Source organism: Anser brachyrhynchus, assembly GCF_964034855.1.
Source record: "Anser brachyrhynchus genome assembly, chromosome: Z".
Classification (NCBI taxonomy): domain Eukaryota; kingdom Metazoa; phylum Chordata; class Aves; order Anseriformes; family Anatidae; genus Anser; species Anser brachyrhynchus.
The window spans coordinates 50,019,390-50,034,109 of record NC_137697.1 but is presented as its reverse complement, the minus strand read 5'-3'; the positions used below and the strand labels follow the sequence as shown (position 1 = coordinate 50,034,109).

At 37.4% G+C, this 14,720-nt stretch overlaps 1 protein-coding gene across 2 annotated transcripts in view; it reads left to right on the top strand.

Annotated features, from left to right (window-relative positions):
- The window catches only part of LIX1 (limb and CNS expressed 1), a 28,955-nt gene extending 16,179 nt beyond the window's left edge, over nucleotides 1–12,776 (top strand). The window contains exons 3-6 of one of the 2 annotated variants that reach the window (XM_080574871.1): nucleotides 5,080–5,220; nucleotides 7,873–7,968; nucleotides 10,493–10,570; nucleotides 11,293–12,776. In XM_080574871.1, coding sequence (XP_080430997.1) covers nucleotides 5,080–5,220; nucleotides 7,873–7,968; nucleotides 10,493–10,570; nucleotides 11,293–11,553 — 576 coding nt within the window. In that variant the 3' untranslated portion in view covers nucleotides 11,554–12,776. Of the gene's footprint in view, nucleotides 1–5,079; nucleotides 5,221–7,872; nucleotides 7,969–10,492; nucleotides 10,571–11,268 lie in introns of both variants that reach the window. The other variant, XM_080574870.1, reaches the window with a different exon arrangement.
- The last annotated feature ends 1,944 nt before the right edge of the window (nucleotides 12,777–14,720 follow it).

Genomic DNA, 14,720 nt, shown 5'->3' with positions numbered 1-14,720 from the left:
GGCCAAAAATCAGCCATTTAAAATCAACAAGTACTGTCTCCCTGATCTTAAAGGTTTGAATAATTCAGTAGATGTTTCAATATTTTTTTCACATGTGTATAAATAAGACAGCAAATATGGGGCATGAGGAAACAGCGTAAATAGCATAGTGTTTGTTACCAGTATTGCCTGCAGTCAGCAAGGACCAATTAGGCTCGCTCACTGTGCAGCAATATAAATTTGATGTTTGTTACAACTTGCTGTCCAAAAGAATTACATGAGGCACAAGCCAAGGTAAGGCTAGTGTCTAAACTCTGAAACCACAGCACTACAAATGGACAAGGAAAATGTTAGTTTTCCTAAAGTCGCTGGCTCATATTGGGGATTAGGTAAAGAGGCCATGAATTCTTCCCTCACTGCTGCCGTAACAGTGCCAGCAAATACTTGTGTGGGCTTTCAGCTGCCTCAACTACCAAGCTGTCCAAGATGGCTGACGTAATATTTGGGAGCTGCAGCAGTTCCTGTCCTGGATGTCAGGGTTAGGGAAGATAGCAGCAGGGCAGGAGGGACTTCCTTTTTGCCATTAAGGACAAGTGGGACTCCTTTTATTCATCCAGGTGGACACAGCTGGATAGCCAGCCCCTAGAAACAAAGGAATCACTAGAAAGACTATTGAAGCAGAGGTAGAAAACTTCACAGAGGTCAGGGGAAGTCTTCTGGGTCTGAAACATTACGCCCAATGTTTTGGTCTAAGTGATTGCTCCCCACACTTTATTGTCCAATGTCAGTTTTTTAACCTCCCTTTACAGGCCTTTTCCTCTTCTTTGCATCACAGAATGGTTGAGGTTGGAAGGGACCATCTGATCCAACTTCTGCTCAAGAAGGCCCACCAAGAGCAGGTTGCCCAGGACCATGTCCAGGCAACTTTTGAATATCTCTGTACCTGTCTGGGAAACCTATGCCAGTACTTGGAAACCTGCGCAGTTGAGAAGTGCTTGTGTTCCAGACTGTGACCATTACCTCTTGTCCTGGTGCTGGGCACCACTGACAAGAGCCTGGCTCTGTCTTCTTTACACCCTCAGACCACCTCCCCACTGAGCCTCCTCTTCTCCAGACTGAGCAGTCCCAAAACTAGTTTCACTGGTTACAGGGATGATGCTTCAGTGTTTCAAGTCCTGTCAAGCATCCAGCAGAAGGGGAGGAGACAGCCAGGAGGTACCTGGCTTTGACTGTGATCCTCTAGGGTGATTTCAGGTCTTGCTGTGACTGGCAGCAGGAGGCAGGTTTTATCACAGTGCCCCAGCAGTGCAGCAGCAGTCTGCATGGAGCTGTCATGGGATTAGACGAAGCCAGAGCTGACTTGTGCACTTTGCATGTGCTCACATTGCAGGGGGTAATTGACCAGCAGAAGTGCATTTTACATACGCAGGGTTTGGCCAGTAGCATTAATGCTTACAGCACCATGGCATATGGGAGGTAAACTTGCTGTTTAAGACAGATAGCAATTATCCAAGTAGGAATGGGTTACAATGAAACATTCATGCTTTTTGAATATACTCACCTACTGAGAACAAAACTATCATCTTTAAACTGAATGTTACTTTCCTCGTTTTCTGCTTTTCAGAAGTACTGTCATGTACCTGCTTCATTGGGTCTTGCTCATTGCCAGCCATATTAGCCCAGTCAACGTCATCTTTTCCCTGTGGGGACCGAGGCTAAGGCTTCTTTATCCCTTTTCAGTTAAAATATCAAAAGTCCTAAAAAACAGCATGTTAAGAGTGGGCATGACTACCAATATTTCAGTATGTGTTATAGCATAACGTCACAGAAGAAATGTCCCCTACCCTATCTTTTCTGGAGGCTGAAGCTCCTGAAGAGCTAGATCATTGGTATGGCTGGCTGTGAGATCTTCGCTGCATTTTCCACCAAAGCTTCAGCTTTGGATAGTGCAAGGCTTCTTTGTAAAACTGAGCCAAAGAGTCATTGAAATCTTTGCCCTCTGAGAAAATATGTTAAGATTTTACCATTTTATTCCCCAGCAAAAATGAGCTCTAATCAGTTTCATCCTTTTAGGACTGAGAAAATAATATATAAATTAAAAGAAAAAAAAATCACGGAGAAAAGTCATGTGTCATCGCTTTAAAATATAATCTCCATTTTTGGTTTAGTTCTTATATCTCCCATTAAATTTAGTAAATCTTAAGGTGTTTTTTTTGTTTGTTTGTTTTGTTTTGTTTTGTTTCACTTCTTACAGATTTGTAAATCTCTTGATCTCTCAAGACTTACCATTTGCCTATAAATATATGCAGACTGCTTTTCTGGTCTTACTTAAAAGTGAATAGTATTCTTTTATCTGTCATTTTACTAGTTTTCATCTGCACAAAGATGGTTTAAATCCAAATTCTTTGGCTTGGTTTATATTATAACATTTATTATTGAAATCACATAAGTCCATGTTCTGTTCTCAGATTTTTGGAAAACAGAGTCATGTGCAACCTGCAAGAGAATCTTTAAGGATAATGAAAGAAAAATACACAGTGATGAAAGACTTGACCTGGGCATCTTTAAACAGCTATAAAAGCATTAGATATTTTGCAAATTCAAGGAGACAGCAGCTTCTGAGACAGCATGATAGGAATAAAATTAATATAAAATAAAATAAAATAAAATAAAATAAAATAAAATAAAATAAAATAAAATAAAATAAAATAAAATAAAATAAAATAAAATAAAATAAAATAAAATAAAATAAAATAAAATAAAATAAAATAAATAAAATAAATAAAACTCAATTTTCTTCTAGAAAACAAATTTTTGTGAATAAACTTGTAAAAAATATTATTTTAAATGGGATGGTAAAGTGGTTTTCTTTAAAATGAAGAAAAATATATTTTACCATAAAATACAACAAGCATTTTAAACTTTACCATTACTTGTTTCAGAGTATTATGCTTCCATTTTCACTGCATATAATACAATTAGCAGTTTGTTTGATGGAAACCAACGATTACATCATAATTAGAAGCCTCCCAGTAGTAAGGCAATACAGTGTATTCACACCTCTTATTAAAGTGGATAGAAGCAATCCAGCAGAATTAAATAAAAAGTTTTAGCTACTGAATATGTTAAGGCCTGGAGGAATAAATAAATAATACTAGTAATAAAAAAAAAAAAGAGTATGCAGTTTATCATTTCAAGCATTGCAAATGAAAATGGATAACTAGTTGATGTATTAATTAAAGTAAGATAAAATCTCCAAGTCCAGCACAGCTTGCCAGCCATGAAGAAAGTTAAACACTCGAATTGTAAAGGTGTTTATCAGTGTTTCTTGCCATCTGAAATACATTTAGGTATTTTTAAAAGATTGCCTTCCTTCGTGTCTAACAAAAATGTAATCAGGACATCTTTACAAAGACAGCTTTGGTCTTGATAACCATGGCAGGTTCTGATTTCCCCTGTTCTTTCACTCCATTCATAATATAGTAGAGGAACACAGTCATACATTGACTTAATTATATCCATAATACTTCATTTCTATATTAAGACAATTGAAATCAAATGTCAATTAGTTGTTTTGAAATACTAGGAAATTGTTGTTATAATTATTATTATTACAGTAAAATATAATATTTTTCTCAGCCCATTCCCAAATGAATTATTGTGTATACATGCAACTGGTGGGGTGGAGAGGCAGCAGCTGGAAGAATGGACAAATCAGATTTTGAGAGTGACTGCTTTTCATTGCATCATCAGAGAAGGGCCCTGTCTGGTACTATGTCACCAGCCAGGACAGAGCAGTAACTTAAAACAGCACAGAGCATCTGCACTCTGCTCTCCATCTTGAGTGCCTTACTTGCTTGTTCAGGTCCATACTGTTTACCAGATTTGAGATTCCAGAAAGGTTTTACCCTTTGGTCAGTTTAACATAAATCTTTGAAGGCATTTTTAAGCCTGCCTGAAAGCCCGGGGTGCAGTTTCATATGGATTTAATTCCCTGTAGTTGCTGAGACTCAGGCATTGTTGGTACCTTGATTTTTACTTTTAGCTGTCCATGGACACTATTTAGTCTTGTAAAAGCTGTGACATAATTAAAGTCTTGGGCTTGATGTAGGGTGTGTGGAAGAGTCCTGATGACATATGTAGTGCAAGAGGTTGGGCAAGATAAAGTGGGGAAGTCTTCTGACCTTAGACCACAAAACTAGCAGTGTGACACTTCGTCCAGGTCACCCCACAGAGTTCATGTTTAAGAATTTCCCATACCTCCTAAGTGAAAAAATCCCAGCCTTAATAAAATTATGAGCACATTGTTTGCTTGTTGAAAGAACTAAGAATTTTTCATACCATATTACAAAACCAAAGAAATTTAACGTGAGCTGGAACTTCTGAAGATTAGACTAAATTAGTGAGTAGCCCCCTGTAAGCTGTGCAAGGACAGCAGCTACCAGCAGCTGGTAACACAAGCAGCTGCTAGTTTAAGGAGCTCTGCAGCAAGGTGGAGTGAACAGTGGGTGACAACTTTGTTACAAAGTTGTCCCTTTCCAGTGGTCAGACCTCCTCAAAATTCCTCACATAGGATATTTGGTTTAAAAGAAGCAAAGCACAGAATCACCAAGAAATTCAATGTCACTCTACTTTACAGATGGCAAAGCAGACTCTTGTTCTGAAGAAAAAACAAACAAACAAAAAAATTTAAGATGCATTTTCACTGGAATATTTTTTTGAAATTTAATTCACTCCCAACATGGCTGTTGGTAGAAAGTTTGATAAGCAGTAAATTGATGCAGTAACTATTTCAGTAACTATTTAAAAATTCAATTAAAAGCTTACAAAAATTACAGAATTTTGATAAAATAAATTAATATTTACTCAAGCCAACAAACTTTATGAAAATTTATGGTAAAGCTCTTTCCTGCTTGAAGTGTTGGTTTTCAGAAGTCAGATTTTGTGAGAAAATCAATTAATAAGTCATAGAAATCATTTTTTTTTTTTTTTTAAATCTAATTTATCTTTCTGGTACTGAAAGACAAAAACCACACATAAATGCAATGGGAAATACAGACTTCACCTGAGACCTGCAAAATTATTTATGTGCTTTTTCAGAGCTGCTTAAGCAGAGCAGAAGCAAGGCGAGATGCTGCGAAAGTGGCACTCATCAACTCTCTCTTCAATGAACTTCCCTGTCGCAGGATCACAAAGGAATTCATCATAGAAAGTGTTTGGGAGGCTGTTTCCTCAACCAGTGTAAGTACAAAAAGAATAATAAAATTAACCAGGAGAGAAAAAGCAAGTGAACGTATGTATGATCTTGTAGATCATCAAATCAAAGCTTCACATACCCTACTATCTTTTCTCTACCAATGATCAACAGATAGCACATGAGAACAGTGTTAATGAATGAAATATACATGATTATTATTCTCCAAAACTAGTGGATTTTTCACCAGCCAACAAATAAGGTTTTAGTGATTTTTTTCACCTTTGTGGTAGTAAAGATTGTCCAAGTCAATTTTGTGTTTAATGTAGTCGTATTAAAACATCATTTTTGAAAAGCTGTGTTAGTCCTTAAAGTCTGCTCATGATTTGTTTTCTCTGGTATACCTAGATAAAATATTTACAGTTGAAAAAAAAAAATATTCACAGTTTAGAACACTACAATGTAGCAAGTATCATCTGAGGGTATTAGAAATCTTTTAAAATGAAAATATTGATTTGCTAAAAGGCATGTATCATAGATTAAGGAAAGATTAACTGATTTTCTCATATGTTTGCAGAAGATATTTCTGATAGTAAGTGTGGAAGAGATATTTAAAATTTTAGAAGCATCACTATTGTATTTTGTGACATGATTGTAGTGTTCACCTTCTGAGCAGAAAGTGTTGTAGTCCCTCATGAGATGTATTTGGGGAACGATGTAGAAACAGATGAGTGTAAGGAGGTCTGGTCTGTATCTGTTTTACAGATGAAAGAATGTTTTTCTTTCCCAGTATTGTGAATTTTATACATTTTAGAGGGACAAAAATCCATAAAAGTTAGGAAAAGTAGAGCATGATTTATTTGCGTATGCAATTTAAAGGGAGTTTTGATTCAAGTAATTTATCATTTTTTATGGAAATTTTCGAGGTAAAAGGTTATATGCTTCACAGAGTTCTGCTTGGATTTCCTTAGGGATATTTAAAAGCCAGCATAAATATTGCAGAAGTGGTGTGTTAACGCTACAGCATCCAAAAGCCATAAATTTACTTGCAGTTCAGTGGAACCATATTGGGTAGAAATCTGTTTAACTTTCTTAAGTTGCCATTGAACACCTGGGGTTATGCAAAGGAATCTGTCCAAAATTATCTCATTCCTTTTTCTAGGTTTTCCCCTACAAAAGAGAGGGAAGAGAATGAATTTAAGTGAAACTCAGCCCCTTGCTCTACCTGGCTAATTCATATAGCTTTTGAATTATATTGAAAAATTAAATGTAAGACTATGGACCATGTCATCATGCTTCATCAGTATGGTCATAGATATACTTTATTAAATGTACTCATTCTATAGACATACATTATGAGATACGAAACCTACACAGTCAGCATTTGGGTATTAGCATTTGGGTACTATTTGGGTACTAAGAATTTCTTAGATGCCTGAATCTAGACAGAACTGGTTTAATTGAAGGGGCATTTTGTTGACTCGCCTCAAACAGTTATACTTAAGGCTTTAGATGGATGAGCAACAGTACCACAGAGATTAGTAAATCCTGGAGCCAGGAGATGCCTCTCCTATCAATAGAGCACTGGGACTTCAAAGATCAGTTAAAGGGCAGCAGGGTATTAATGTAAGAATATTATATACGGCTGAGCCACCAATCACTGTCAGTTTATTTCAGAAGTGCTCAGGAGGGATGCTGCTTTGGTTTATAAGAAAAACCAAGAACTGCTTCAAAAATCTAGTCCCTCATTATAGTCCCATTACAGTCAATTTATGTTAAGGCTGTCAAAGCAAGAGAGTATTTTATCTTTTTGACTGAGGAGGGAAAAACAAGTCTGGACAGAACAATAGCAGATTTTTTCCCTTTCTTTTCTGCATCTTTTCCTTCCCCAGTCTCGTATTTCCTTTTGTCTTTACACCTAGTATAAGCCTTTGTAGGAGCTTCAGGATGACCAGTTACTTCACCTATACAATTTTTCTTTTTGTAGAGAAATTAAAGCTTCCTAATGGCCTTTTTTCTCCCAAAATTATATGTCTTCTTTACAATAATGCCATTCTTTTTTTGGGGAGTAGAAATAATCAGACGAGTGGCAGCCTGGCTAGACAGAAATGAAAGAACTCTTGAGCAGGTAGTGTGAAAATCACACCCACGAGGAAGGGCACATCAGATAAACTATAAATATATCAGCGGAAAAAATATTTAAGGGTCAGTAGGAGCTGCATTGGAGGCTAGCTAGGGAAGCCTCTGGAGTGCTAAATGCTTACTGCAAAGTAAACATTAAAGCATTTCTGGTTAATCCCACAACTTCTTTCCTCCTACCGGTGACCAACGGGTCATTAGGCACTTTAGCACTCTGATTTTCTGTCACTCTGGGAAGACCCAGGAACATGTGAAGGCACTGAAATCTCTAATGCTAAATTCGTCAGTGTTTAAGGAGAAAGAAACCAGAGTTTACCAGTTGCCAGGGTCATTTCACAGTAATCAGATGGTACACAAAACGTTGGTGAAAGCAATAACATCCAAGGTAACTATGTTTTACAAAAACAGACTCCCAAACAGTTTGCTGGGGAAAGGAATGGAAGGGCATTAAAAATGACTCAGGATTGCAGTAACAAAACATGTTAATAACTTTAAAATATGCATCACATCAAAAAGCAACCACTTGCATTCTAATCACATTCTCTTGTTTCTTCCCTAAGGGTAACCTAAAGGATGCTGATGACCCCAGTACTAGTATTGGAGCCTATCATTACATGCTAGAGTCAAACATTGGAAAGACAATGCTGGAATTTCAGGTATCAGGATAACAGTGCGGCTTCTGCATCATTCACAGCTGAATGAAGCAACTTAATTTCATTACTAATATCTAAAAGAACGATAAAATGCGCTCTTTTATTCCACATCCTGATGAAAAATATGAAGATAAATATATGTAATTTGAGAAAATACGGTGGACGCTAAACTTATACTGGATGTATACTGGACTGGTGCATCCTAGTGAGAGAGCACCTGACTTCCTGCACTGGAATTTGAAAGAGAACCTAGAAATATTGTAGGAAGTGGTTGAGTCACCATCCCTGGAGGTCTTTAAGAGACGTTTAGATGTTGAGCTTAGTGATATGGTTTAGTGGAGGACTTGTTAGTGTTAGGTCAGAGGTTGGACTGGGTGATCTTGGAGGTCTCTTCCAACCTAGACGATTTTGTGATTCTGTGAATATGGGTGAATGAATTGTCACACAGTGCCTAATGTAACATCTAAGGGCAAATATTCTTGTAATTCTGGTCATTTCAATGGAATGTTGACCACTTCTGATCCTCTGTCAGAACCTTTTCAAAATTTTACACCAAATTGAAAAAACCTTTCAGAACTGAAAAAAAACACTTCAGAAAAGACTATCAAGACAATATCAAAATATCAATATCAAATATCAGGACAATAACAAAATCTCCAGTTGCTTTTTTGCAGCTTTCTAAATTAACCAAACCGTACGTAAAACCTCCATCCACAAACAATTATTTCATATAGGTACCAATGTAGGTACATATTTCTATGTTTGCTTTTCCTCCATTTGATGAAATATGAATTGGGGTGAAGTCATATAAACCTTAAACAGCCTGCAGTATACTGTAAAGTTTTGCCTGAGGTTAACAAATAACACAAGGTAACTGGAAATAGGTGCTATGTTATGGGGGGGCCATTCTGCTTCACCTTACTGCTGCAAGAAAGACACAGCCACACACAAATTTCAAATGAGTGGAGAGGGGGAGCAAATTTGGGAAAACAGTATGAATATTCCTAGAGCATGCCCATTTTGAACTGCATTTTTGCAGAAGCCTATGCATTCAAGCTGAGTTACAAGTAACATCTCATTGTGGCATATCTAACCCAGAGTGAAAAATGTCATCAAGGGAAAAGCTGCCCTATTTATTTAATATCATAAATAATGATACTGCACTGGAAATAGTAAACTTTCAGGAGAGTCGCTGTGGCTTAAGTTACATCCTTCTGATGTCCAGTCTTACCCCTTCTCCTGTTCCCAAGATGCACTTCATGCAGGGGTGGAAGCCAACAGGAATTTGAGAAATGACTTTAAAAAATCGGGCTTTGAGAAAGAACACACTCAAAATGCAACCACATTTAAAGGAGTAATATGTTGTGGCCTACAAGAAGAGAGTTTTGTGAAAGAAAATATGTTTATAAATCCAAATCCAAAATTATCCTAATTAAAATTTAGTGTCTGTTCCTCACCACTTTGACAAGTAAGACAAGAAGCTTTGAGTGACTCATGGTGAATGGAGTTAAATCCATTTGGAGGCCAGTCACTATTGGTGTCCCCCAGGGTTCAGTATTGGTGTCAGTTCTCTTCAATACCTTTATCAATGATCTGGATCAAGTGCACCCTCAGTAATTTTCCAGATGACACTCCATCACAATGAAGGTTAGAAAGTAAGTAATTTAAAGCTCTAAATACCACAGCACTATGACCACAGGCAAGGTTGTAGTGGTCACCTAAAAGCAAGTAAGAGCTTCTTTGCAGATCACTCTTAAACCTATATTGCTTAGAATATGATTACGGGTGGCCATCGTGCGTGCCTGCAAGTAATTGCATTCCTGGAAACCTTGCATGTTTCACAGCAGGCCCCTGAATGTACACAGTTGTTTAAAGCTTCCAATGTGGAAAGAGCAGGTGTCTCCCTTTTTGATTCAGGATCCTCAGGCAATCCTCAGGCAAAACATTCCTTTGCATGTAAAATGCCACCCACTTGGCGGTCACATTTTTTAATTGACGGCACATCCTGCATATATGTGAAAATGTAACAGCCTGCTCAGACGTAGGAGATCTAGACCCCCACAAAGATTTAACTACCTGGGAGATAAATCCCTCAGTTTTAAGTATTTACATCCCTCACCCCCACCACCAAATTTGGCTTTTTCAGTGCTGAGCTGCACTGCCTGTTTGATTCCTCCACAAGCCTGGGAGGATAGCCTAAAACTTAGTAGCATGGTTTAGTGGTGGACTTGTCAGTACGAGGTTAAAGCTTGGACTAGGTGATCTTGGAGGTCTTTTCCAACCTGAATGACTCTATGATTCCATGATTTTTAGTACTCTACTTGCATCAAAAGAAGAAATACTAGCTGTCAGCTCCCTGGCTATAAGCCTTTCATTTTCTAATTCTTCTAATGGGATTTGGATTAATATTATTCCTTTATGTCATCACTTTTAAACACCGAATCTGCTCTATTTCTTTTTTCTCTTAAGCAAAAAGGTGTGTTTTTCAAAAATTTCAATCTGTAATCAGTATGCTTCCATTTTGCAGGAGCTGATGATTGTCTTTCAGCTTCTACATTGGAACGGAAGCCTTAAAGCGCTACGTGAAACAAAGTGCTCCCGGCAGGTATGACATAACTAACATCTAAAAGTTGGCTGTGTGAGTGGGCAACTACCTGAGGTTAAAATATGTAAATCTATATACTTTCTGAAGTTCTGAATTAATGTATTTTTACTTTATTTTGATATAAGCGGGACTTCAGACAAAGCTAAATTTTAAAATACATTTACATGTTCTGTATTTGTCCCTTGTTATCACTGCAAGAAGCCCTGGACTATTTTCAGTTTTATCTATCAAGAAACAGGTGGAAAATTGACTGGAGAAAAACTGTTACCCCAGCATGGTTTGACTTCCATTTTTGGGAAAACATTTGTAAATGCATTAGATTGAAAAATTTCAAGATATTTTTTAACTTCTGAAATTAAGTTTTGTACTGTACTACAATCTACAGAAAAATATGCATTCGGAGTTTTCCAAAGGGAAGAAAATTACTTTTAACATTTAAAAAGTCACCTCTCTTCAAGAAAAATCATAGGCAAATTTAGTTCCATCTTAGCATTTTAAGCCTCTTATAAAGTAATTCAACATTTGATGGACATTTTATTCCCTTGTAGTGATCAGCTTATTAAAGATGTATAGAATGTTACAAAAGGATTGCTGTGTAATTTTTGCCCAGCTGAATTGTTCTTGAGGAAACTGTTGGGAAAAAAAAATAAAAAATTGTAACTAACTTCCATAACTGTTGTTACTTTCCTGAATAATAGGAAGTAATTTCCTACTATTCCCAGTATTCCTTAGATGAAAAGATGAGAAGTCACATGGCCCTGGACTGGATTATGAAGGAGCAAGAATCTCCAGGAATTATTTCCCAAGAGCTGCAAGTGGCTCTTAGGGAACTGGAGGAAGTCAGGAAAGCCGGGCAAGAACTGAGGTTCTACAAAGAAAAGAAGGAAATACTGAGCTTAGCACTGAGTCAGATCTACAGTGATCAAGTTACCACTTCTTCATGGGATGATCAAATGAGCTTGGCCCTACATGGCTACCAGTAACCTTGAAGAAGGTGTTTGACTTCAAACTGTAACATATTTGTCTAGGTTGAAAATACCCCATGTGTAAATTGGTAACGTTCTTTTCCATGGATGTTTTAATTTCTGTATCTAAAAGCACTGATGTCTTTTTTTGGTTTTCATTTTTATTTGGTGGATAGAAATATTCTTCAGGTCACGCCAAAGCTACCACGAATATTTGATGTAGTACTGGTACTAAGATATATGTAAACCTAAATGGAGACAAACCACAGAAAGGTTTTATGGTACTCTGGATTTTGAGTTCTGCGAAAAGGCTCTATATTTTCTTTACTGAAGATGTAAAAATTGTTGTCAGAAACCTACAGACTGTTAGCAATGAAAGACAAAAAGGGCAGTTTAGACACTGGTGCCTTTTTACTCTCAGACTCCTTCACAGCATCTGTGTGTCCTCTTGGCAGTGTTGAAGTTCATTTATTCTGTTTATTCAAGGGTAGCAAGAACCTTCCAAGCAGAAAAAAAAAAAAAGTTGCACACAACTATTACTCTGGATTCAATGTGCTTCAAAACTCTGTTGCAGCCAACAAGATGTTACAAAGCTGTAAAAACATAAAGATAAGCAAAAATTAGTAGATTGACCAGGTTCTGTCTAGTATGGACAAAAAATGGTATGTGATAATAGTCTGCCAGTCAGACTTTATCTGCCTTTTCAAAGAGATTTGACTTACTTGCACTGCAACAAATGCCTACTGAGATTCAAGATCTTTCCTTTCCCCTTTCTGACTGTGAACATAATTCCTCTGCCAGAAGGTGCTGCTCCTGGAGCAAAGTCAGCAGCATATGGCTGCATCAGGCAAGGGCTCATAATAACCGGCATGTTATTTTAGCAGATGATGAAGACAGAAAGGTGCTAAGACACTGGACAACTAATTTGAGCTAATTTCTTTCTAATTCTGCTTCCCAGAAGCTTCTGCCAGAAGAATGGACACCTGGCAGAGCTGTAATTTAAATCAACCCAGTAGTATCAGAAGTAATTTGTAGCATTATTACAATTTATTTTAAACTTTGTATATTTTCACATAAAAGAGCCAAATAGTTCAACTGGAAGAGAAACAGGCTGGGAAAAAAACATTTTTGTCCCTTGTGGAACTGGGCACACAACTACGTCACGTCTCATATATATAAAAAAAAAAAAAAAAAAAAGCAAGGAAACAGGTCAGCAGTAATAATCCTGCTGCAAAACTGTTCACACTACTGCTAGGGAAATAGTCAGCAATAACAATTCTGATGCAGAACTATGCACACCACTGCTAGCGAGAGGATGTGGGACGGCTGTACAGTACAGATGCCTAGCACAGGGGGAGCCAAGCTGCCTTTAGAGCCTACCTACAGAAATCACAGCTTGAAAAGGAACAGGAGTAGTGCAGAATTTGAGAAAATTGTGATGGAATTTTATTTCTGAAGGAAGAAAAACAGACATTGCTGTGTTCCTCCCCGCCCCCCCTTCTTGTCTACTGTACATGAATTTTCCAGAGGAAAGAAAAGAAAGCAGCCTCCCTCCACAGCAATCTGAGATCTCTGCCTAAGATGATAGTGGCATGGACTTTAAGAGTCTTGGATTCTTTCTTTATGCCCACTGAGGAGGGAAGAATCTTAATTTATTGGCAGGAACCAACAAGTCCCAAGAGCAGAAAATCATTTTGAAGCAATATTATTATGTAGGATGAAAAATGGAAAAAAAATGGATATTGAGCAATATACTAGTTAATAGGAAACTTCTTTTTTTTTTTTCCTTTTGAATGACACATCAAAAGAGTGTACACAGCTGGCTGACTCTGTTACTCAAAAACCATGTTTTATTAACTGGAGGAGTAACTTTTTCTAACTTTTAATACTTTGACAGGACCGTTTTAAACATACTCCTCTTTCAGGACATTCCAGATGTACAACAATAAAGTGAAAACAATTTTCACATTGCATCAACAGATTATACATACTACCTTGTGCATTTAGGTTGAGTAATTTATGTAATGGTTTGTCTCCCATCAATGCAGTATCTAAATTATTTAAAACAGCAGATTATACACAAAGTACTGAGAAAAAAAAAAGGATTTCTGTTTGTTGATCAGATGAAGAAATAAACAATTACACTACAATGGACTGACTGATACTTCACCATTCAAGCTTTATTTTTCCTATTAGCTACTTCAGCTCTAAGGATTTCTACATAAATCAACGCATCAACACACAGACAAATAAGTCAGAAGCCACGTCCCAGCTCTCTGTGCAGTCTGAGCTAATGCGAAGACACAAACTAGAGGCTGCCTTTGCCAGGTTGCATTTAACAAGTACTGCCTACTTTCCCATTTGCACCATCCTCACCTCACTCCTGTCTCTCCTCACCATATTTTTATCTTAATATAAGCCTTAGCACGAGATAAGCCCAGTTGTCGTCAGCACAAACTATGCTCAGGTACCTAGCAGAAGATAAGTGAAATGTCCCTTTGGATTACAAAATGTACATGTAGCATGGATTACATGGGTTACTCTGGCATTACCCTCAATAGATACATAGACACCTGCAATTTCTGGAAGTAACTATGTGTTGAGGGAACCAGACTCAATCCCAACTTTTCTGTAACAAAATACACCCATTTGCCAGTTGTTGGGAAGATGTATAGCCATCTTACTGTGCAACCACATCATTCCTTCAGAGGGACAGTCAGGTAAAGGATGCTTTGAAGTTTCGTAGAAAAAATTCCTGTTCAGGGCAGCTGAGAAGCAAAGGTTATTGTAGTTTCTAATACGAGCCCTCTGAAGTGTTGCCCCTCTTGCTCTTTATCTTAAACTCTTCGCTACTTGAGAAGAGAATGGTACATGCGTATTTCATCTGTTTACATCACAAAGAGATGAAGTTGTATCAGGAGATGTAATGCCATGAACAGAGTGGAATGCGTCCAGAAAATTCAGAAGTGATGACAAAAGTTTGCTAAATAAACCAGCAGACAGGGAAAACCAGAATCCTTTGACCCCTGATGCACACTCCTGTCAGGAAGCTTGTATCATTTACTTTGGATTAAAATTGGCAGAGAAAGCTCTCCCACCAGGCTATTTCACCATCTGCTTGTGAAAATATCCAGAGTATTTTTGCCTTCACCCTATTAAAGAGAGGTATATGGAAGCTCTGCTTT